Source organism: Stegodyphus dumicola, chromosome 1, assembly GCF_044657685.1.
Source record: "Stegodyphus dumicola isolate Sdum_Otavi_A_Nest chromosome 1, ASM4465768v1".
In the NCBI taxonomy this organism is placed as follows: Eukaryota; Metazoa; Arthropoda; class Arachnida; order Araneae; family Eresidae; genus Stegodyphus; species Stegodyphus dumicola.
In genome coordinates this window covers 132,299,871-132,326,822 of record NC_140768.1, presented here as the reverse complement: position 1 = coordinate 132,326,822, position 26,952 = coordinate 132,299,871, and the positions used below count along the sequence as shown (strand labels likewise).

General features: G+C 31.7%; 1 protein-coding gene across 1 annotated transcript; it reads left to right on the top strand.

Moving 5' to 3' along the window:
- On the top strand, positions 1-25,943 carry mRpL11 (mitochondrial ribosomal protein L11). Its single transcript, XM_035375994.2, has 4 exons — positions 1-348; positions 9,021-9,116; positions 16,748-16,841; positions 25,601-25,943. The coding sequence occupies exons 1-4, from the start codon at positions 214-216 to the stop codon at positions 25,882-25,884; spliced, it is 609 nt and encodes a 202-aa protein (XP_035231885.1). The 5' UTR covers positions 1-213; the 3' UTR covers positions 25,885-25,943.
- Positions 25,944-26,952: the final 1,009 nt, after the last annotated feature.

Genomic DNA, 26,952 nt, shown 5'->3' with positions numbered 1-26,952 from the left:
GAGCTAACATTTGCAATTTATCAGAGCGTTGCACTTGAATTCGCCCCCAAATGATCAGGGAGGAATCAGGAAATTAGCAACTGAGGGGCTAGACGCTTGTAAAACATAGCGTGCAGAAAAATGTAATCTCATCATGCAACAATTGTTAGTTTTGTAAACAGAAGTACCTAGCTCTTTACACTAGTTAATTTTATCCTCGACTTATTTTGTACGATGTCGAAATCGGGTAGACGGGTTAAAGGTTTTAAAAAGATAATCGAGAAAGTTATTCATCCTCCTTATTTAAAAACCCAAATACCAGCTGGTAAAGCAATGCCTGGTCCCCCTCTTGGACCGCATCTCGGACAGGTAAGATTTTAAGCAACACGTAGAAGGTAAACCATGGCAAGACATTTGTATTTCAAGATTAGTATGTAAAAATGTAGTTGGTCTTATCATAATACTTCTGCTTAATATTAAGGTTAATTGCTTTACTCGCATACTTTTTTCTTGCCGCATCCATGCTTTACATGTAAAAATATTTTACCCGTAGGTACACAAATAAATAAAATAACAAATAATCACAAATCCCTCACTAAAAATAATCTCCCAGACCCTCTTTCCACACCTCCAAATACCCACTGCCCCTCAACAGGATGTCCACGACAATATTTCCTTTTGCTGAACTTCAATTGGCTGATCTTTAGAATATGGTAACTGGTAGTTTGGCGACATTTTGGAGGCGATAAAGGTTACTACCTGGGACTTTGGTAATAATGTGAGCAGTACTCAGTTCTGATTACGCATTATTTTGTGTGAGGGAAATGACAGATCATGGGATATGTCATGTGATCTTAATGCACGAATTACGGTTCTTTAATCAGAAAAGGGGGTAATGTGGAAAAATATCTGTGTCTGTATATTATTTTGTGTTAAGCTTCATTGTGTGTTGTGTGAAGTAGGGTTGAATAATTTTGGGATTGTATGGCACTGTCTAAAGTGAATTCTAGATGTGATAAAGAGAATTTTGCTTTTTATTTAGCGGAGGAAGTGTGGAGGAAAAATTCGCAGAAAAAATCGTTCAATAATTTTATTGAATCCATAATAAAAGTGTATCCACCATGTAAGCAAGATTCTGAAGAAGATTAGGTAAGTTAGTATTTTTAATTATTTGAGGATATTATTTTTATGCATTGTTCTAAATGTAAGGTGGAAGTAAAGTAATTTGGTATTATTGGGAAAATTGTTAATAGCAATGATTTAGTTTAAAGTAATTAGGATTGTAAGCTAATTTTTATTAATTTAATGTATGTGCTCATTTATATTTTAAGTAGTGTTTTTGAATTTAATTATATTTTAATGAAATGATAGTTATTTTGTGAATTTTATGTTTGTAGGAATTTGGTATACGTTTTAGTTGAAGTAAACGTGCATGGAAATAATTTAAATATCTGACACTAAGTATTTGTAGTAATGTTTGCGGTATGAATTCGTTGGTGAAGTTTATAATATAATAGATAATTTAGAGGTAAAAGTTTTTGGATATTTTATTTATTTCATACGTGGAAATGTTCATATTTGGAAAGGGTATATACTTTTTCGTTATTAGGTAATTTCATATATGTTCTTTTTAACGGGTTTAAAGATTCAGAAAATTGTCATGCATTTTCGTGAAATTTTTCTAATTTATGAGAAAAAAGCAGTGTACATGGATATGGTGAAGGGTGTGCGCAATGCCATTTTTGTGCAATTCTGGGATTTTTTTTTAAGTAAAAATAAGTTGACGTGTACATGGTTTAGTGATATTTTAATTAAATGATAGTTATTTTGTGAATTTTATGTTTGTAGGAATTTGGTATACGTTTTAGTTGAAGTAAACGTGCATGGAAATAATTTAAATATCTGACACTAAGTATTTGTAATGTTTGCGGTATGAATTCGTTGGTGAAGTTTATAATATAATAGATAATTTAGAGGTAAAAGTTTTTGGATATTTTATTTATTTCATACGTGGAAATGTTCATATTTGGAAAGGGTATATACTTTTTCGTTATTAGGTAATTTCATATATGTTCTTTTTAACGGGTTTAAAGATTCAGAAAATTGTCATGCATTTTCGTGAAATTTTTCTAATTTATGAGAAAAAAGCAGTGTACATGGATATAGTGAAGAGTGTGCGCAATGCCATTTTTGTATAATTCTGGGATTTTTTTTAAGTAAAAATAAGTCGACGTGTACATGGTTTATGTGTATGTGTTATTTTGAAAAACGTGTGAGGAATATGGTATTGTGCACTTTTTGCCAATTTTGCAGTGAATATTTGTCATGATTAAGCAGTTTTGTTAGATAAAATTTCTAGCTAGTGTAATTCGGCTAGTAGATTGTTGGAAGAAGTGTTCAGTAGATAAAAAGAAAAGAAACATGTCTTTACTTCGTGAAGACAAAATGGCGGTGGGAAAAAAAAATAGAGGGTTGCTGTAGGAGAGCTGGTCGCCAAAAAATTGCCAAGTTACCATAATCTAAAGATCAACCCTTCAATTCAACAACTTCCACCATTTTATCTTTCCTCTCTAGCTTCTCAGACACAGACGCAAACCAACGAACTTCACCGAAAGATTTTTCAATGTCAACAGGGTTGCCATACAACACGCAATCGTGCCAAAAACCAGCACAGAATACAAATTGCCACATTTGGTGAAATTAGGCAGTATATCAGAGTTGTACCGAATTGACGGGTTTTCATCCGCGGAGAACCCGTTGGCGCCGTTGCATTTTTACTCGCCAAGCTCGCTGTTCATCGGCGATGAGCCGAGCCGCAAACGTGATATTTTGTAAACGTGATTTTTAGTGCATGTAAATTCAAGTTGGCAGACAAAACAATATATTAAGCATATGGTAGTGAAAATTCACAGATAATAAGCATGTAGATGTAAAACTAACTTGTTAAACGTGATATACGAAAATTGTATTAAATTCAAGTTAGTACAGAAAAAAATATATTAAGTATAAGACAATATATAAGCATTTATAACGGAAATAAAAATTCATTTGAAAAATATAAATTAATATTAATGTACTGAAATTAACCTGTTAAACGTTATAAACAAAAAAAATTTGTCTTAAATTCCAGTTAACGCAGAAAACAATATATTCCTTAACCAGCAGTGGTTTGCTAATTTTGATGACCATGGTGATGCATCAAACTATTCTGTCATCTTAGATAATCAATAATCTTTTTTATTTCAACTTAATCATCTATTTATGTCACACCTGCCATCCTTTGAAAGGTTATTGTTAGAAAAGCATTAACAATATATTATCTTGTTAAAATTTTATGCCAGATAATTGATTTATTCTCATAATTTTAGATGACAATAACCAATAATAAAAATAAAAGCATTACTAGTTATTTAAATTGCTGGTTCTTAGAGCTGTTAATAATTAAGAACACAACGTGAACAGCCGTGTTACAAATTAGCATTCACCCCTCCCGCCGTATTTTCTTCCTTTCATCCCGAACCGAGAACCGGCATCTATCTACGAAAATATTTCTATCTATTCGTTGTTAAAAAATTCAGAAAAAATAAAAATAAATAAGGGAAGAATAATATAAATCTGCAAATGAGAACAACGACAGTGATAATTCAACAAAATGAACGCAAGAGGAATGGTTGCAAACTTCGAACAAGCGAATAGGATAAATCTGCTGGGTTACCAGGTTTGAACTATTATCGCCAAAGTTGGCGATGTTTACATTTACCGGGTTCTCTGCGGAAGTGCTTCCGAATTGACTATGCTGGTAAAATCCTAGTATACGGTGCAGCCTTGGCGCGACTTTGAAAATTATTGCCAACACCAAAAATGATCCAAAGAACGTCTATATATATATACTATACGCACATAGTTTATGTATATACACACATAGTATATATACTATATACATAGTATATACTATGTTTAACTACATATTTTCTTTGAAGGACCCGTTAACTACTCATCGTATATGTCCCGTTTTTACTGCTCATCATAAAGTAGCCAAATCCCGTGTGCACCTGATACTAGGATTAAGCCGACTATGCTTTCATGGTTCACAATCCTGATTCGCTGGTTTGTGTCACATGACCCCAAGTGATCTCATCTCACGTAAACTACGCTACAAAAATCTAAAAAAAATCTCTCAGTAATTATCTACATTAATTTCAAGTTAAATCTTAATTTGGAATACAAGTTTAAATGCAAGAATTATTTCAATTTATGATTATGTATTTTTTGTTTGCCTGTATTGTAGAATTGGGTGCTCCTTTGACTTTTTAAGTGAAAATATATCGATGTGTACATGGACAAATTGAGGGGAGTGAGCACTGCAAGTTTTTGTAATTCATGGATTTTTTTAAGTGAAAATAGGTTGACGTGTACATGGATAAAGTCAAAGGAGTGCGCAATGCCATTTTTGTGCAATTCGGGGATTTTTTTTTAAGTGAAAATAGGTCGATGTGTACATGGATACCGAGTTTGGACAATTATTTGTCTTGTTATTTTGGCTTTGTGTAGTGGTGATTTTGGGCACAAACATCACCGTTATGCAAGCCAAAATAATAAGTCAAAGAATTGCACAAACTTGGTATCTATGTATGACCAAAGGGTACTCTAAAATATACTTTTACCAAAGGAACTGAAGGACCATAAGAACCTTAAGAAAAAAATTAATAAAGAAAAATTATTATAATTCTTCGATCCACAAAATTTATGTAAAATGAGGTAAATTGCAGTTCTCATGTAACAATATCACCATGACAAAGCAGTAGTAAGCTGTATTAAAAACATTTAAAACAATATCACCATGACAAAGCAGTAGTAAGCTGTATTAAACAACAACAAATCACATTGAACAAATTTTAATTGAAACAAAGTCTCAAGCAAAGTCAAGTGGTTCTTAGAATCAAGTGAAATGATAAAAGAATATGCCCTAATCCAGTGTTCTCCTGAAAGGAAATTTCATATACAAATAATAATATATTCCTCACCACTTTCCACTTATGCCGTTTACTGTTCTTTATACAGGTACAGTAAAATAAAATTTTTATTTCTTTTATCTGTTGAATATTGTATTTATTCTTTTGTTCCGTATTTAATTATTTCCAATTGGTTTTAAGTTACGAACTTGTGCACAAAGTATGTTGTAAGGTAAACAATCATCTATGGTCGAGAAATGAATTAATCCATTTTATGTTAATTCCTATGGGGAAGTTTGTTTCAGTTGATGAGCAGCTTTCAGGAATGAATTAAATTCCTGTACCAAGGTTTTACTGTACTTTGTCAAGTTTGATATTGTATGAATTTTCCTGGATCTTTAAGTCATGGTTAATTTCTGAAAGCTGATGAGATTTTAGAAACTTTGCCTTTGAATTTCTGAATTTTAATAATCATTCATTAGTTTGATCTTTTACTCGGGAAGTTTCATTGCTTTTATGTATATGCTGTTAAACAATATTTGCACAGGAATATATACACTCATGTCCATAAATTAAGGATAATGCAAAATCAGGCAAAGGAAGAGTTAGAAGCAAAACAAATTTGACTTATTTGTAAAGCTTATTTATTAAACAAAAGGTAAAGAGCAAAAAAAGATGCTATATGTTTGATATTATTAAAAAAATTAGCGATTTTTTTCTCCCTGGAGCAAATTAAAAAAAAAAAAACAATATTACATGGTTGGTGATTGTTAATACATTGTATGCCTCCCAGACGATGCAGTACAGTCCGTACAACTCCTAGGCATACTGAGTATCAAATTATCGATCTGATATTGGGGGATATTACACCACTCAAAAATCCGAAGTTCTGGTAGACATGTAGGAGGAGGTTGATGGGCTGCAATTTGTCAGCCAAGCATGTCCCACACATGCTCTACTGGATTCAAGTCCGGTGAGAATGCTGGCCAGTCCATACGGGTGATATCCTCCGATTGAAGGCATCCACTTACGATGTTTGCACGGTGAGGACGGGTGTTGTTATCCATAAACACAAATTATGCGCCCATGGTGCCCCGAAACAAATGTACATGTTGTTCCAGTATGACGTTCCGATAGATTTGGCTTGTCATGGTTCCAATTTGAACATGTAGGTCAGTTCTGGAACCCAGAATAATTCCACCCAAGCGAGCACTCCTGCACCACCGTAACGGTGTCGTTCAGTGATGTTTTCTTGGTAGTAACGGATACCTAGAGCTCTGCATATGAAAGTCCGGCGAGAATCAGACTGCAAGCTAAACCTGGGCTCATCGGAAAACATCACACAAGCCCACTGTTGCGGTGTCCACAATGCATGCTCTCTACTCCAGGCTAACCGCAGGCGACAGTGAGTTGCAGTAAGTGGATTGTATCTAACAGGTCTACGAGCATGTAGACCAATCTTCCCTAAGCGTCTGTACACGGTCTGCCTTGAAATTGTCATACCTGTGGCTGAAGAGAGCTGACGAGACTTTTCTGAGGCTGTGCTCTGCCTGTTTCTTTTGGCAGTAACTGCCAAATACCGGTCCTCATTCGGCGTTGTAACTCTGGGGCGACTTGTGCTGTAGCGTCTACTCACATTACCATCATCTTGGAATCATTGCCAAAGCCTGGAGATGACACTCTGGGCAATTCCAAGTTCGTCTCATACTTCCAGTTGGGTACGCCCACATTCCAGATGGCTGATAATTCTACCACGTAAAAAATCATCCAAATGCGTCCTTTGTGTCATAACTATTCGGTTATTGCACCGAAATGCTTATAAAGCGTCTGTGAACGATTTTATTTCTTTGCCTGTATTCTTTATATATCACTCTCTTACACTGTCGTCATTGTGACGTACCATCGCTGTCATCTGGTTACTTCCTGAAATTTGCATATGATTCTTGAAGATGTGTGTAGTGATTTTACAAGTGATATATTTATTTTAGAGTTCGATTTCCGCGTGACTCCCGAATTAGCCTTAATTTATGGGCATGAGTGTATATCAAGCTATCCGTCAAAATCCATACTCAGGCAACACAAATTCATATAATAGATAGTTATACTATAGCTATATTATGTCCTTTATCTTGAGATATCAGTATGCACAGGTTTATTAGAAAGAATTATGATGTCAGCAAATTGTAACCAAGTTATTCACATGCTGTAAAACATGTACTAAGAAAGAGGAGTTCATAGTTATACATATTTCTACTTGTGGATAACTAACAGCAGATAATCTTTACAGGATGAAAAATCATTAGTTAGAACTAGCAGTGGATTTATAAAGAAGTACTCGGATCTTAAGGCATGGGATATGTTTATTGTATTTTAAGAATGTTATTAATGTGATCAATCGATGATGTTGTGGCCCCTCCTGTTTATGATGTTCGTGGCAGTACTTCAATAATTATTTAAACAATCAGAGGTTTATTTTTCTTAGGTATCGTATTTGACGGCATATAAGATGCACTTTTAGAAGGCCGCACACAAGGGAAAAAAGTCTCAATAGTAATTTAAACAAATAGTTTCAAGCACGGATACAGACACGTTTATACAGAGTAGCACCGATACCAACACGTGTGTCGGCTGAGTCAAAGGAAGTCTATGTAAAGAAGGAAAGGCTCCATAGATGTAATGTGACCGTCGAACCTGTTCAAACTTCGATATCAGCTTCGAGCTTTGGCGCTTTTTGGCGAGAGATATTTCATGCATGCGCAAAATAATTATGGCAGATGTAGAAAAAGTTATGTGTGTCTAGACCTTTATCCGGGCTAAAAATAGCCCAGATAAAGGTCTAGACACACATAACTGGTATTAAAAGTTAACCTGTGTCCTTCACATATAAGACGCAGGTAATTTTTTGAAACCAAATTTAGGAAAAAAAGTGTGTCTTATATGTCGTCAAATACGTTATGTATTAGGAATAATAAGTAAATAGGGTAAAATATATTTACGATTGCCTCTTGGGAAAAATTGGTGGTTTTTGGCAGTACATGGATACCAAATTTGTACAATTCTTTGACTTGTTATTTTGGCTTTGTGTAGCAGCGATTTTCACAACATAAGGACAAAATAACAAGTCAAAGAATTGCACACTCGGCATCCATGTACACGTCGACCTATTTTCGCTTAAAAAAATTGGAGAATTGCACAAACTCGAGACTGCGCACTCCGTTGACTTTATCCATGTACACATTGACCTATTTTCACTTTAAAAAAAAGGTCAGAGAATTGCACAAACTTGTCATTGCACACTCCCTTGACTTGTCCATGTACACATTGATCTATATTCACTTAAAATTCAAAGGAGCAGCCAACAAAAAATATATAATCTTAGTAAACTACATTTGAAATCAAACAATGAAATAACATAAAAAAGGAAATTAATCTTAGCACTGCACAAAGGAAATATCCACTCACCTTATTTACAAATTTCTCTGTCTCTACATTTGAAATCAAACAATGAAATAACATAAAAAAGGAAATTAATCTTAGCACTGCACAAAGGAAATATCCACTCACCTTATTTACAAATTTCTCTGTCTTCAGTCAAACAAAATTCCTTAACAGCATCCAAAAACTTCCTAAAATTATCTGAACTAGAATCCATATATCGGCGCCTCCACTTAATTTGCAAAAATAGGAGTTAAAATACACATTTCCTTAATACAAACAGGACACTTAGAATGGCTACTAAGTAAACCTTTATTTATTTACACAGTCAATTAATGCTCTTTATCCCTTTCATTCCAAATCATACAGAAACTTCAAATTAATCTTACCACATTCAGCCATTCTACCATCTGAACCACAAAATAAGCAATGTACTTCCTAACCAACACACAGCACAAGCCCTTACAAATCTTTTCATATCATTTAAAATCTACCGCATTTCCATAACATTTAACTACTAAGGTTACCATAAATGAAACTGCAACTTTACAATAATACAAGGGGCACCCTACAATCTACTCTAACTGTAAATAGTTTTCACATTTAATGCTTTATTTGTTTTATTTTTAAAATTATTTGTTTGTATCTTTGCAGAGAAATATCAATGTGGCTTTATTTTGCAAAGAATTTAATGAGAGGACAAAGGATATTAAAGAAGGCATTCCTTTATCATGTAAAATATCAATTAAAGTAAGTAAAGTAATTTTTATTTCAGTAAAAACCTGTAAAGTGATCACTGCTCAAATTAATGCCATATTTTAAAAATATGGCACATTTTTAGAAATAAACAGTTAGAGTATTCATAATTCTTTAGTACTTCCTTATTAATATACCTCCACTCCAATCACTTAAAAAATATCAATGTATATTGCAGCTGTTTGCTGAATGGCCGGTGGAACTTTTGGGATGAGAAAATGCTTTTGATGCTTTATTAAAAATAATTGTGAATATGTAGCAGCCATACATGTATGTGAGAAATAAGTAATTTTTCTGTGTAAGTTCTTAATTCTTTCTTAATTAAAATTGGGCCACTGGGTAGCCAAGCGGTAAAGTCATTGAAAACTGGTATTTGGCTCGGGGCTCGAATCCCAGCAAACAGACTGGCTGCATGGATGTTTTCATCGTTTTCCTTATGTGTAATGTGTATGTGAGCCAGTTTTCCTTAGAAAGTCCTCCATGTAGGCATCCTTCTCTCTAGGCAGATAGTCCTAGAGTGCTTTGCCATAATCAGGTGAACCAAACCAAGCTAAATTAAAATTTAATGTCGTTTTAATAACAGAGGGGTGTAAGAATTAAGTACCTTTTTTTTAATACTGTAATATTTTTAATTTTTGTTTTAAAACCCAGGGCATATTGAAAAAAATGCAGATATGTTAAAAATCTGTTATATGTTTTATTTGTGAGGTACTGGTATAAAACTATATATATTCACTAATGTATATTCTATTTTAAAAATGAGTTATAATTTGCATATGCACTTAAAATGCAAAATTGCTCTTTAAGAAATGCACAGGAGTCTAGTTTATATTTAAAATACATCTGAGAGTTCCCCAGGATCTGTTCAAGAATTATTTTTTCCCCCTGATATTTGGATTTAAATTTCAGCACAAGTGAAATCAAGAAAAATTCAGCACAAGTTAAAAATGGATATTTACAATGGTTAAAGCTTTCATTGTAAGTTTGCTCTTTTTTGTTTGTCTACAGCACAGTTATTGATTAAGAATTTTCAGGGTGCTTTCAAATCTTGTCTGTCTGATCTGTGAATTGATTTTTCAGAAACGTTCACTCAATTAACATTACAGAATAATCAATTTGCCTGTAATTACAGTGTGCGGTCATTTTGACTGCATCTTAGGGGAAAAAAAAATGTGTTATATTAAAGTTCTTATTTATGTTATGTGTGTATTAATATGTTATAATTTAGTTTATTAAATTTATTTTGATAAAAATCTTTAAAATTTTTTATATTTTTTATTTTACAGTGTTACATGGCAACAATTTCTCTGTTACAGTATAAACTGTTAATATTAATGTTATACCCTACACAAAATGTTTTGCATGATCGACTGCACCAACATAATTAATTCCTTAAATATTTTAGTAATTCAAAGAAGTAAAGAAATTGTCTATAGCAACATTTCTTCTGGTGTTATAAAAGGTCTCAATCAACCAATAAATAGCATACTTCCTGACAGTTTCTTTAACTGGTCTGCCTTCATCTTTTCACAAATAAGGATATCCATTTAAAAAGTATTTTATTTTTACCTCAGCTAAAAGCCAAAATTTCATGCTGAATTTTCTTGTGTTTTCAGCATATGCTGAATAAAGTGGCATTTTGCATTTGTAGGAATGATTGTTCATCAATTGTAATATTTTTGTCTGCTTTGTAACAAAATAAACAATTCTCAGTAAAGGTATTCCATAACTCTGATACAAGAAAAAAATGGATCAGTTGTAATCTCTACAATCTAGTTGATTTCAAGTCAAAGTGCAAATATTTCGTTATTTCCAAGAATTGTTTCACTGAAGAATTTTGGGTCCCAAGATTTCAACCGTAAACTCAAATTAGAAAGTCCTTTGACAGCCAAAGTGTGACAGCCTATAATAGAGCAGTAAAAGCTTCTACCTCATCAAATGATAAATTCCAGTTAGATTTCCCAACTTTTGACAAACCTCAGCTTTAGTGAATTGCTTTGTATGATGCAGTAGTTTTTTCATTGATAAAAAGTCTTTCTGCCCTACTTTTGTTTCCATGAATTACTTTTCAGAAAAGTAGTTTGTGCACCTGCTTCTCTCAAAATGTTTTGAAAAGGAAGTCTTCCAAGTGAATTTGTTGAAATAATTTCCTTTTTCCATACCTTCATTTGCCATTTCTTTAGCTTTTGATTGATTTTCTTCATTTTCAAAACATCTAATATGCCTTTATTTTTTTTACTGGGCTCTCCTTTACCATCATTTTACACCACAATTATACCTCATCCTCGACTAAATTCTCACTAAAGACTAAATCCTTAATGTCCACTGTTTCTTATTGCTAGAAAGTTATTTTCAGAATTAATATAGTATGGAAAAAATGAAAGAATTTCTTGTTCTTCCTCAGGATCAGATAGTGAAATATTATGGCAATTTTCTTTTGATGGAATAGTAGAACCATCACTTGATGAATGGTATTCATTTGTTTAGTTGGAATAATCCAACTTCGTCAGATGAAATAGAATAAATTTCTTTACTGGATTCTTCATGGGAACTAAATTCTGAACCAGAATTGTCATCAAATAATTCTTGCAAAACTTTTAACAAGTTCTTTTTTTGACAGATTTTTTTTTCTTCCAATGGTTCTATGTGACATAATTAATAGAAGCAAATTTAATATTAAAAAAAATGTGGTTTGAGCAGTTGTAGCAAAATGAAGGTGTGGCACAACAAGAAACATGAAACGTGTTTGGGACATTACCACTTGTTTGGGAAAAACGTGTTTGAGAAGGAGAAACCTCTTTTCTGTTCCAGTTAGTTATCGAATAAAATACCTGGCATGAAAAAAAGGGGGAAAACCAGTGGTGTCAAGATGCTGGTACACTAACTTGGGTTAATCTTTTACTAAATTGCAAAGAATAGTCAAAATGATCATTAGCTGTAATATTAGGTACAGTAGCTCACAAAAATGATCGGCCACTTTGATTTTTTGTCTTCTTTAATGAACATAAAAACTAAAATAAATTAAAACAAAAAGAAAGGCTTTTGTAAACAAAAAATATTGTAAACAAAAAATAACAAACAAAAAGAAACAAACTTTAATTTGCATGTAATTAAATCCTAATTTATGTATAATTAAAGCCTTTCTTCAACAAAAAGAAAGGCTTTAAATTCAACATTTTTTTACAGTAAATACATTTTCAAAAAGATGAAAATGAAATCCAAAAATCAGTATCATTTGTTTAATGAGGAAAAATATTCTCATAAAAGTAATCAGACACTTTTAGTAACAGCCAAAAATGACAAAAGCTTACATTGCTTTTTCTTCTTAATATTGTTTCTTCTAAATATTACACTTGTTCACTTCATTTAATCTTTTGGGCTTGTGGAGTCCACAAGTTGTTTTTATTATTACTATTATTATATTTATTTCTGGATTTATTTTACACCACTCCTCTTGAATCACTGTTTTCAGTTGCCGCTGCAAAGATATGCTCTATTTTCGAATTTTCGATTCTAGTTCCTGCCAAATGTTCAATATAAGATCTGGTGATAGGGGTGGGGCTTTATTTACTTCTGGACACTTATATAAAAGGCAAAATCTGACACTGTGTGCAGTATGCTTTGGATCATTTCTGTGTGCAGTATCACACTGTGTGCAGTATGCTGGTAGAATTTAATACTATTTTGTATATTAAGTTTTTGTGCTGACAATGCCAAATTATGCTTCAAGATGTCAAGGTATTTATGCTGATCCATTATACCATCTACAAACTCTATATTGTTAACAACGGAATGTGCCATAGATACCAATACCATAACTCCTTCTCCGCCATGTTTAACACTTTGTACTAAGTTTTGCTTCCGAAACTCCTCTTTAGCTTTTCTCCACACCAACGTTCGTCCATCTGAGCCGAAGATGTTAAATTTGCTTTTGTAAAATGATGTTAAATTTCCTTAGAAACAACACTTTTTATAATAATTGGGTGTCCTTTGTTTCATCGGTTTTGCGAAAGCAATGCAAAGTTTTCAGTTTTTTTTTACCGACAAAATTTTCTGCGTGCTACTCGCCCATGATATCCTGCAGATCGCATTACTCTTTCTACAGTTTCTGGATTTACGCATATTCCATATAATTCATGAAGTTCCACAACAAGTTTAGGAGCACTCAGTCTTGGATTCTTTTTAATATTCCTTAGAATAAAGTGTTTCGTTCCATGAGATAACATAGATGGTCTTCCAGGTTGTCTTTTGTTTTGAATACGATTTTGTATCTTATAATGCTTAATAGTACTATAAACTGTAGAATTACTTAAATTAAATAAATAAGCAATTTTTCTAATAGGTTCTTCTTTTTTTGATGCAAATCAATAATTAATCTGTGGGTTTCTAATGATGTTTCCTTTCATGACTGAGCCATTGCAAGAAAATATTTTCTGAAAAAAAAAAAAAAAAATTCGAATTATGAAACCAAACAATTTTTAGAGTTTTGCTGAGCTTCTTTATCTAAACTAATTCCATAAAATTTTGTTTATTTATTGCAAATGATTTTAATTAGAAATTATGAAAGTGTCCGATTAATTTTGTGGTATCTTTTTCTTCCATTTCAGTCTAAAATGTTTTTTTTTTTTTTAATTTACCATTTTGTTTTTCCAAATTTATTCAGTGCAAAGGGATATTTAAGAAAATATGTATTCAAAGTGAAAATATTTTTTATTAGTTTACTGCAAAGCTTTTCTCCCGTTTTTTAAAAAATTAAAAATGTTGTGCCTGATCATTTTTGCGAGACACTGTAATATGCAGTTATGTGTAAAATAATAATAATTTAAAACAGGCCAAATAAATTATTTTATCATTATGGTGTATATTTGTAAGAAAATTAAAAAAAATATCAAAATATTTAAATTTCAGAAGTGCAAACAATTTAATTTCATTTGTGGTCAAAATGACTGCTTATGTAATTCAAGTGTTAACCAACATGTATTGTGTTGTGCAGAGAATTTGTAAAATACAAATCTAAAAATGTATAAAACTTCAGGCTTGACATTAAGCTAATTTTTTTTAACTATGTGGATAAATTTGTTACGAAGAGTAAAAATAAAATCAAATTGCTAAATTTCACAGTTTGTGTATTTTGTTTAGTTATTAATTTCTCGTTTATTTGCTTTAAAAAAGTTTTATTGCTTTTTTTTTAATGTAGCTTAACTACAGCTTATTATAAAGGATTTGGATACAAAAGCAAAGTACTAAATGGGAATATTTTTGTGAAATCTGCATAACATTAATTTAAAATCCTTTAATGTTGTACATTATATACCAAGACTGTACAATATTTTCTAATAACGGTACATTATAAATTTTAGATTAAGCTTTTCATATTCAAGTTGATAATAAATAAGATGACTTTTTATAATTTTAGACTGGAAATTTCGGCAAAAATATATTTATGGGTGCCCCTTGGCAAATGGTACATGGATACTGAGTTTGTGTAGTTCTTTGACTTGTTATTTTGGCTTTGTGTAGAGGAGATTTTGTGTCAAAAATTGCCGCTACACAAAGACAAAATAACAAGTCAAAGAATTGCACAAACTCGGTATCCATGTACAGGTCGACCTATTTTCACGTAAGTCAAAGGAGCACCCAATTCTACAGTAGAGCCGAACAAAAAAATACATAATCTCATTAATTACATTTTAAATCAAACAGTAAAATAACATAAAAAAGAAAATTCATCTTATGCAACAAAGCACTACACAAAGCAAATATCCGCTTACCTTATTTAGAAATTTCTGTGTCCTTCAAACTGTGGCAGACAAAATTCCTTAACAGCATCCAAAAACTTCATAAAATTATCTGAACTAGAAACCATGTATCGGCGTCGCCGCATAAATTCACAAGATTAAGCATAAAAAATATCCTCTGTAGGGCCGATATCTTCCGATGTTCAACCATATGCATTTCCTTCCTACAAACAGGACACTTATAATGGCTACTAAGTAAACCTTCATTTACACACAGCAGTCAATTAATGCATTTTTCACTTTTCGTTCCAAATCGTACAGAAATTCAAATTAATCTTACAATATTCAGCCATTCTACTTTCTAAACCGCAAAACAAGCAATGTACTTCCTAACCAACACACATCACAAGCCCCTACAAATCTTTTCCCTGTCATTCAAAATTTATGGCAACACACAATCGATTATGTCATAATAAAGTTTCCATAACATTCAACTACTCAAGTTACCATTAATGAAACAACAACTTGCTGAAAATGAAACAACTTGGCGAAAATGAAATAGCAACTTGGCGATAAATGAAACAATTCTGCAATAATACAAGAGGCACCCTTCAATCTACTGTAATAGAAATTTCTTCTTCCATTCATTTAGCTTTACCCAGAATTTTCGCTTGTCCGACATTCGGCATTTCCCAAGCTTTCTGGATGGTCAAGCTTTTACTGTACTGTACGGAAATTCATGGTTTTGTAAAGTGAAAGAACATCATTCAAAAGTAGTAATAAAGAGAAGTATTTTATTACTGTTAGATTTATACATTATTTTCTGCCAGTTATATGATAATTTTTGCTATCACATGTTAGTCAATCTGGCAGAATATTTTGATATTACTGATGTGTTTTATGCCAAATGCTTACATGTATACCGAGTCTTATAAGTATGTTTGTGGTCTTTCAATAATGTAGTTGTTAAAGCTGTAAAACGTTTGCAATGTACCCCAATTCTTATTCTTAGTAAATTAATGAGCTGGTTATATTCAGGCTTTATAGTTTTTCTCTTGTGTAAATCAAATACAAGATAATATTTCTTAAGAGGTCCTGCTTAAAAGTATCCTTCCTTTTAGGCAGGTTTAAATTAAAAAATAAATAAATAAATAAGTAAAATAAAAAAAAATAATAATAAACTTCTCTAATGAAGAGAGTTTTTTTTTTTTTTTTTTTTTTTTTCATCTTTTCATAATTAAATTATTTATTCCAGTCCTAATATATTTTATTTTTGCTTATCTGTGTTTTATGGTAGTTTTAGTTTATCTTTTATGTATCTGGTGTTAGTATGTGTTTGAAGTTTTATGTTATTCTTTAATCATGTAAGTAGTTGTAAAATATCTTGTTAAAATAAAATGGCAGTACATGAGCATTTAAATACATTTATTTCATCCATGAAAATTACAAGTAATTTTTTAGGTTCATTATCTTTAAAAATTTTTCATTTGGAAATATGAAGCTAAAGTAAAAAAAAGCTGAATTTGATTATTTTGAAACAAAAACTTTTTCTTATTTATTTAGAGATTTTTATCACTAATGGCTTTTTAGTGGATTATTTGAGCCTGATAAAATGACAATAGTTTTAATGAATGAAGTTTTAGGTTTTGTTTGTAATATTAGTGGTACAGAGGTTAATAAAAGAGTTTCCTTTTCTTTTCTTTTTTTTTTTTTTTTTTTTAAGAAATTAATTTGTTTATGAGCACATTAGCTCTAAATAAACCTACTTAAAACATTCTTTCAGAAAGGAACTGTCTGTTTCTCATAAAGAGAGTGCACCATAAAATATTCTAATTTTCTTAAATTATAATTGTTTATTAAATTAAATAGATGCTTTTACTTTTACAGCCTGATCGTACCTTCGACATAGATATATACAAACCCCATACTAGTTATTTTGTGAAACAAGCAGCTGGATGTGAAAAAGGATCAATGTCACCAGGTAATATTTCTAAATCTTTGAAGATGACATATGTTTTTAAAGCTTGTTATTTAATATAAAGTATTCTCATATAAAATTGTATACATATCAGTTAAGCTGTTATTATATGCTATCATCATTATTATGGCCATTAGGAAAGCTAGTTGGTAACATATTTATGATATGCAGTATTTCGTATATGATATGTTGTAATAGTTATATAAAATGTTTTAGCTTCTATGTATTTTGTAAAGAAAAGTTTGCTGTTTATCTTGTTATAGAATCAGATAATACTAGCCTTACATATCTAAATCATAATAAATCCAATACTAATTTCAAAATAAATGGATGTACTACATATAACATGTAACAAATTTTGGGATCATAGTAATAGAATCATGTATGTGGCATAAAGTTAAACCTCTTCTCATGATATTCTGTATATGTTCTGTGTATAAATTTTGAAATAGTAAAAATATTTCACCCCTCCTTTCCAAAATTTGAAAAATACATATTATTTAGATTTAGATTATTTTTTAATGTGTTTTATAAATTGAACAACAAAAATTATAGAAAATGTTGATAAATACCAAAACTTGAATAAAAGTTTTTTTTTTTTTTTTAATATTCATAAAATAAAACTGAATACTGAACAGCTAAATAAAGGGTTGATTGCATTTCCCCTTGGAAACTATAAATTCCCCTTTGGGAGAATCCGCCCCATACTGGTTGAGAACCCCTGATCTATAATACATGTAAAATTCACTGACATGTTGATTTTTTGTAAAATTCATTTGATATGTGTACTGTTGGTGTAAAGTTAGAAATAGTTACCTTAATTTCCGGAAGAAACGCCATGCCATTTATGTGTTTAAAACTTAAATTTTCAGCGGGTGTGGCGTTTCTACCCATATGGTGCTTAGGTGCACTTAAAAAAAAATCAAATGATGTCATTGTGCATAGTTTGAATGACCTTGTTATTGTACATAGTTTGGATGGCCTTGTCATTGTACATAGATAGGTGCCGTTCCCACACAAAAGACCACTCAGTTGCTTTTTGCGAACTTTATTTTGTTTATGTTCTTTCCCTTGAATGGGCCTACATGCCTTATTTACCCTAAATGGGATCTTAGAACAATAACATTCTTCCCTCTTTCAAATCAGCATTCTCATCAGTTTGAATAGTCTTTCTTCTCTGACATTTGATGAATCTTCCAGGACCTATCCTCTCTCTACCCCTGCCTTTTCCATTGTAAACCTACTGCAATGTTTTTCAAAGGCGTACACCACCTGTGTTGCAATAACGAATTCTGACGTATTTCCCCTTCAGCATGAATCAATTTTTCTTGGCATTCTGGCAGATACAAATCCCATCAGTTTGGGTACAAGTATTTGTTGGATAGTTTTTTCAGTAAGAAGAGAGTGGAAAATTTTTTTAAATGGCACCTAAATGGCACAAAAGCTATACTGCTAGTTTTAACTTAATGTAATTTCACGTGCTGAACAAACTGGAAATAGAGCAGCAACTCGAGAGTTTGAAGTGTACGAGAGATGCATTCAACATTGGAGAACTGAAAAAGAAGAACTTAAAAATATGCCACTACAGAAAAGAGCCAAAAGAAGTGGTACTGTAAGGTGGCCAAATGTAGAGGGTGATTTTGCAAACTGGATAAAGGAGCAATGAGAAAAAGGAAGGGCAATTTCGACTGTAAAAATTCACTTACAAGCAAAATTAATGGCAAAACAAATGAACTTAAATGATTTCAAAGGAGGGTCTTGCTGGTGTAGCAGGTTTATGAAAAGAAAAAATATTTCTGTGCATACTAAAACAACAGTTGGGCAACAATTACCAATAAACTGGCAGGATGAAAAGGCATCTTTTCTAAATTATATGACAGATTTTTATTGACAAAAAAAAAAAAAAAAAAAAAAAAAATTTCTTCCATTACAGATAATAAATATGGATGAAACACCATTAGCTTTCGACAATCCTGCAAACAGAATTTTTGATGAAACTGGTGTAAAAACTGTATCGTTGCTTACAATGGGGCATGAAAGAACGTCATTTACATGTATGTTAGCTTGTGCCGCAAATGTTGACAAGCTAAAGCCGATGATCATTTTTAAAAGAAAAACTATTTCGAAGGGAGATTTTTCTAATGACCTAATTATTTATGCAAACGAGAATGGATGGATGTGTGAAACAATCATGTATGAGTGGCTACAAAGAGTTTGTCAGTGTTGTAAGGGATCTTTTTTCCAACCAAAAGGGTTATTGATAATGGATTCCATGCGTGCTCATTTACTTGAGTCGGTGAAAACCAGATGTCAAAAACTGTCTACGATCGTTGCAGTAATTCCTGGTGGTTTGACAAAAATCTCACAACCATTAGATTTGTCAGGTAATAAATCTTTCAAGGCTGAAGTTGAAAGCAGTGGGAGTGTTGGATGAGTGAAGGATTGCATATGTATACCAAAAGCGGCAAATTGCGTAGAGCATCTTATGAAGATGTTGCAAAGTGGGTAGGAAGTGCATGGAAATCAGTCAAAACATCGTCAATAATAGCAGCATTCAAAGAAGCTGAAATTTTATGCTCAGATAAAGAGACTGTAAACCAAGAGGATGAATGTGACGATCTTGAAGACTTTTACTTAGATCAGGATTTACTAAATCTTTTTAATTCAGATAGTGAAGAATCAGATTTTGATGGCTTCATTTGACGTACAGTTTGCTGTAATTCCTTTGTAAGTAAAATTTAAAATTTTCTTTTGTCATCCGAATATAATATCTCTGTGTTGCAACATTTTTTATAATAGAGTATGACAAATATGTACTTCTATAGTGAGTATAAGTATATTCGTCAACATAAATATATTTTCAACATTTCTTACCTTTAAATTATTTTTGAGTTATAGTTTCATGTCATGCATTTTTCTTAACTGATATGTCATATATCAGGGCATAGGTCAAGATTTTGCATCTATACGATCCACGACGATGTCACGCACAATTTAATTTATTGCAGCATTTCTGCATAATTAAAAAAATTTTTTTCCACCATTTTTCTCGAGTGCGGTATTTACGCTGATGCGACCATTCTTCCAAAAATTGTGGTACATATTTAATTAAGAAGCTGTGTTTTTGTTTAACATCTTCAATTATAAAAAATGGTTATTTTTTTACACTTTTCATTAAAAAAACTGTTACTGAACCAATCATAGCTAAGCATGTAGAGGAATCATATTATAAATGCACTGTCTTGACAGAACACATAATCTATGGCAGGTTAAGTGTTCTGTTGAACTATGGTTTTATAGAAGCCTGTACATTACAACATAGGTATAAGTTAAGATTCTTAAACCATGACTCTCTTTATAGTAAATATTTGATCGGTGAACAACACTATTTCTTTTTCAGCATAAGAAATTGATCTATACTATGTATACACATGAATATATTAATAATGGCAATTATTTCAGCGTGTAAAAAAATTTAGAAAATCGATCTTGATTCTGCTGATGTGCCACCTTTCCTGAACAAAACTACAGGGTGCCCACTAAAATCCAGTACCACACGTTTAACTGCCGAAAGGCTATAGCTATAGTCATAACAGTGGTGTCCAGGTACAGTAAAGTGGGTATGCGCTACTAGACGAGATAGCTTTCAGTGCCACCTGGTGGAAAGCAGCAGAGTTAGCATCCCTACCTTGAAAACGATACGAGATAGGAAAAAAAAAAATGAATTACAAAGTTGTAGAGTATCATCGATTAAGTACAAAAACACACCTCAGGGACATGAATGCTAGAAACAGAACATTATAAATGTACATTTGTTTATTCACGATTTTCGAAATTGTGATGTCATGAAGTGATCTTAGAAAGAAAAGAAAAAAAAAAAAAAAAACTAGTTATCACAAGCTAGCTTTATTTTTGATATTTTACACTGCTCTCAATCAGCTAAAAACTCATCTGGATAATTGTTAGAACTTCATGTTACACATTATACTATAGCGGGTGACATGTTTGCACAAGCATCTGTAATACGTTGTTGAAGGCCCTGCAATGTTTTTTGAGGAGGTCACATACACCTGCTGTTTGAGGTATCTACACAAGAAAATGTCCATTGGAGCCACTCTTCAAAACCACCGTATGGAATTATTCGTTCTTCGAATTCCTCCATCAGGTACTGCTTCACTTGCAACATCATGTTGGAACCATCCATTCAGGAGTTGAAGCAATGGCATGTTCTCAATAAAATCGGGTATTATGTCTTGCAGAAGTTCTAAATATATTGCAGCCGTTAACATACCCTGGTAAAATATTAGCCAATTAGCCTGTTATTATAAATTTCACACCAAACATTAATCGAAAACCATATTTGATCCATATATTGAAAACCATATTTGATCCATAAAACCATATATTGAAACGTCAGCAGAACATGATGGATTTATCCTGCACCCAGTAATGGGTATTCTGCCTATTGTACATTTCATTGCACGAAATACATACCACCTGCGTCCACACTATACCTGCCAAGAATGTTGGCTGGACCTCTATCTGGTTTATGGCGAAGTTGCACCATGTAAAACATCTCTCAGCATCCAATGCCTCATTAGGTGTTGGTTGGTATGGATGAGCACCTAATTCATTTAGGATTTTCCAAAAGTGACTTTTTGAGAGGCCACAGTTTTCACTTTTTTATCTTGTGCTGTTGTTTGGATATGTGAGACCGTATAATAAGACAATCTTTCGGTTGCACTTTCCGCCTACCTTAGCTGGTCTGCCGGATCTAAGTTGGCTAGTCATGCAGCCTATGTCACTTAAATGTTTCACAAACCTGTATGATGGTTTTGTATGAAGGATGCAGGCCTGCAGGAAAATGCTGCCGTTCGTGCCTTGCACTCACATTCACTGTAAATAGAACCATCTCAAAACAATCATTTTTCGAGAATCGCTTCATGTCCATGAGCTTCAACATACAACCACGAGGAGATATCTCTATTATAGCTGTCTCAGGTGAACAGATGTGACATTCCATAGACTGCATATCGACGATGCTCTACAACTTTGTAATTCACTTTTTGGTATCATTTTCGAGATAGGGATCTATCTCATATCGTTTTCGAGATAGGGAGGCTAACTCTACTGTTTCTCACCAGGAGGCACTGTAAGCTATCTCATCAAGTAGCGCATAGTTACTTTAGTTACTTACCTAGACACCAATTTTATGAATATAGCTGCAGCCGTTCGGTAGTTAAATGGGTCGTACCAGACTTTAGTGGGTGCCCTATATATTGTTTTCTTTAGAAGAAATAGTTCAGTCTTGTGCTAAGTATTATATGCTGAAAAATATATGAAATCAAAAATGAGTATCAAATAAATTCAGTTGTAAAATAATAGTAATAATGAAAAAAACCATTCCATTTTTAAAGGTGTTTCATTATTTAAAACAAGTTTAGATAGCATGTAAATCAACAAGAGAAAAAACATTGTGACATTCTAAAGTGAGAAAAAATAAATTGAATAACTGTGATTTGAACAAAGAGAGCAATATGAGCAATGATAGTTGGATTCCAAATTAGTTTTTTTCATATCTGTATCCTCTCTCTCTTTTTGTTAGTACATTAAGTCATTTTAATGTGCTGCTGTGAAATAAGGATATGATTTCTTTTCTTTCTTTTTCTTTCCAAAGGGGTGTTAGACCCAAAGTCCCTTGTCTGGAAAAGGCATTTTGTGTTGTTTCTTATTCTGCATTGATTCACTTTTCAAACTGTTGCCACCAAATATTATTGCCGTGTATTATATTTAAAGAAACTAAATAATAGAGAATCTGCACGAATGTTTGTCGTATTGTGAAAAAACAATGGCACCTAGAGCCATCAAATTTTAAATAATGTAGTCGTCCAATTGAACATGGGCTCTTGGAAGGCCGAATTTTGAATTTGTTTTATTATCTATTTCAAATTTTGTAAAACTTCACAAATTGTTTATTAACATACTCAATGATTTCAAAGCTGTATTGGTTTCACTGGAATGGCAACACTGTAAAAAAAAAAAAAAAAAAAAAAAAAACACATTTTTATCTCCAGTGCACGAGATTGTTTTGTGATATTGCTCTTGAATTGAATTTTATGTGGTTTAAGTGCGAAGAACATGATATTTAATAAATAAAGTAAAAATGCAAAATGTTAAAAAAATGCCTTTTTGTGCATAATATAAAATCTGAAATCATACCTAGATTATCTGAAATCTTACCAGATTTTTTTTTTCCTTTAAGATTTTTTGGTAATTGTACCAAATTTAAATAAGTATAGATATAAGCTAAGATTTGACTGCTATATTACCCCCCTTTTATGCGCAAGCTTTTTTTTTAATTATTTTTATTTATTTATTTATTTTTTATTTTACTTTTTTATTTATTTACTTATTTATTTATTTATTTTGTGCTCTAATTCTCTGTATGGTGTATATTTGAGCTGTTTCCTATTCATTGAAGAATTTTATTAAATTTTCCTATTGAAACCATATCAAGATTATAGTTTTATAGCATAAATATTAAACAGTACATTATATAGCTAACTATTAGTTTTAAGCATCACATTCTCCTTAAAGATATTTTTATATATTTATTATTTATCAGGTCTTGATTCATAGCTTTCTCTGTAATGTACAGCTTCTTTTTCATGTATGAGGTTATATTTCACTTGAGTACCAAAATCCAAAAGTGAAAGGGAATCCCTGTTCCATCAGGTTCTATGGGTCGTCCTTGTTGATTTTTAATTTCACAACCTGATAAATCTACTCATGGTCATAGTGTCACATATTTAGATATAGTAAAAGCCCATCTATCTGGCATTCAACTAACTGGAATATTTTTGAATTTTAGAAAAAAAAAAAAAAAAAAATTCCCTGAAAAATTTAGTAAATGAGAGATTTTTAATTGGAATTATAAAGCTCATAATACTATTAACACATATGCATTGTCAATAAACACTGTGATTTAGTGTCAATAATGGATAAGCAAGATGTCACAACACAATTATTTGAAGTTTGTTTTGGTTTAATGTAAATCCAATTAATTCTCGGTAGGCTGGTTTAATTTTTGTAAAGAAGATTGTAAATTCTAATTTTCTTTGCATTTAAAAATTTGAATAATAGCTGGGACTGTATGAAGTGGATTAGTTTCGAAGCTACAGTATACGGGCATAAATAAAGCTACAATATACAAATTTCAAAATGGATAAATGTGTACAATGTAACATAAAAAATTATAATAAGCAATATAAGCTTTTTATACATTATAACCATAATATGTCTATCTCTCTATTATCTAACTAAATAAAAAAAATCTATTCATTTAAACTTTGCTGAAATGATTAGCGACATCTCCACCAACTTTCATGTTCCGTAAGATTTCATTGTATAATCAGATTTTTTACTTTCATGTTTAAACCATGCAAAATAAGCCTGTGATCACCCCCCCCCCCAAAATGCTATATAATTTTAAATGTGGCTTTTGATATTCAAACTGATAACAAATAAGATGATTGTTTTTGCAATTCTAGAGCAGAAATTTACCCCATTGATTTGGCTTTTTTTTAACATGAATTTAATTTTATATAGGCTCAACTAACTAGAATTTTCATGCATCCATAATCTGGCATTTCCTGAGCTTTCTGGGTAGTCAAATTTTAGTGTAAGGACTAAACCATGACAGATGCTAAGTGTCTGAGAGTCTTTTGAATATAGTTAATATGAAGTTTCTTATGAAAATTTTCATTTAAAGCTTGACTAAATATTGACTTATATTAAGTGAAATTATAAAACCATTTGTTTTGTTGAATTTTGTGAAGAGAAAAATGTATGTGATTAAAAATGCTTGATTTTTCATTGTTTGTGCAGCATTTTCAATTTGTACAGCAAAATCTACACTTTTTATGCTATTTTTTTATGTGATTGAAACAGTTATATTTCATAGATTTTTGAAAAACATTTCACCTCTTAACAATTTTTGTCTGCACATAGCCTTCTTTTCTAAGAAACCTAAACAATGCGACCATTTTTCTTTGTCAAGAGTTTATTATAATATGCTTAATGAAAACAACAATATTTTAAAGCTAGACAAAAAAGCAACCTTATTTGGCTTAGATTTTGCATAAAGCTATTCATTTTGAAAGTGACCGGATACAGACGCCTTTTTTTAAAGAGCAAAGCATTTTTGCTTCTGAAGAAAAAGGACTTGTGCCTGATTGCTTTAGAAATCAGTAGAGTTTAAATCGAAATCTAAATAAAATCTGATCAAAATTACATACGGGAAATTAAAAAAAATATATAAACAGTTCAGGAATGTAACAAATGATTGAAAAGATTGCTATATCATAACTACAGAATCAATCATTATGATATGATAAATTCCCCTGAGAAAAAAAATAAAGCTGAGAAAAGCTAAGATTAATAATTCAGAAAAGTTTAACTGCTATTGCCATGTGTGTTAGTTTATTTTAATAATTAATAATTTTTAATTGTTAATTTTTTGGAATCAAAAGCTTGTCATTTCTGATTTTTATCATTTTAATATGCATTTGATGGTCTCAGGTTATGAAGTGCTGTTTTAGAGAAACTATAACAATGTTTGTTTATATTTCTAGAAATACTGGTCATTTGTAGAGATGGTCTCTTCAGAGATGTCCTTGTATTAACTAGCAGAGGGTTGATTGTATTCATTCTTTAAATAATTTGTTCCAAAATTTATAATTATTTTATTTATTCTTTATTAGGTCCAAAAGACTGGGCTGGAAAAATTTCATTGAAACATGTATATGAAATAGCAAAAATAAAATCTGAAGACCCATATTTTGAATGTACTCCTCTTAAAGAAGTATGTCAAGCAATCATTGACAGTGCACGTAGAGTTGGTGTTGAGGTTGTTCCCAAGCTGATAGAGGAAGAATATGCAGAATTTCTAGAGAAAAGAAAAGAAATCATTGCTCAGCAAGCTGCTGAATTAGATGAGAAGCGTAAAGCCAAAATTCTCAGACAAGCAAAAGCAGCTGTAGCTTAATATTGTATTTATAAATATATCACTGTAGACTATTATATTAAAAATACATTTGGAAATCATGAGACTTGTTTCATTATAGTTTGAAAAAAAAAATCAAGCATTTCAAAATAAGTAGTTAAGGGTTACAAAATTGATGGTGCTAAGTGTGCCCATTCTTGAATGAATTTTATGTTTCTAAGACATTGTGAAAAGAAAAGAAATAGCAACAGTAATCTGTCTAGACAGAAGAGTGGATAGAGACAGCACCGTGTCCAACATAAAATCTTCATTCAGAGAGCTTTGGTGTCAGTACATATTTGTTCCCATTGGCTAAATTTAAGTTTTGTTTCTCAAATTTAAAAGTTCTTATTGAAGCCTTATGTAAATATCTGCATTATTAGAATCAGGTAAGAATCATGTGGTGACAATAACATTTGAAATTTGTAGTTCAGGGAGTCAAGCAGAGAAGTAAAGGGACAAATACAAATTAAAAACAGAATTTTGATTTACATGTTTTTTATCGTAGGTACTATTTCAGCTAGTCAATGGGATATCCAGTACCTGTTGTGAAACCTCTGCTTCATTATAAAGTTTGCGTACAGAATTAGAAAAAAACATTTCTTCTCATCTGGAAGATCAAAATTTTTTATGACTGCCAAAATACAATATTTGTTATTATTTCAATGCAATGTAGTAATTAATTCAGTTTGGAAATCTGTTTCAGCCATTTCTTCCATTGTCTAACAATGTTTACAATAAAGCAATTTAATGAATTTAAAAAAGATTCACCATTCTACTGCTGTGAAAGTCATCAGCCTTAATATTTACAAGAACATGCTTTCAAATACCTGTGGGTTGTGCCTTTCGTGATATAGTTAGTCATCCAAAAACTCAAAATCATGATCAAATCAACTGAATTACATTCTTCTGTTACCACTGCTTGCATTCTCCTCAAAAGAGAGAATGCAAGGAGTAATATACAGAGTGTGAAAAATCGGGTCTAAGTACACACAAATATGCAATAGTTTAAAGGTTTGGTATTTTGGTCACACTATAAAAATTGGTTTAAAGATTTTCCTGTCCTCATCT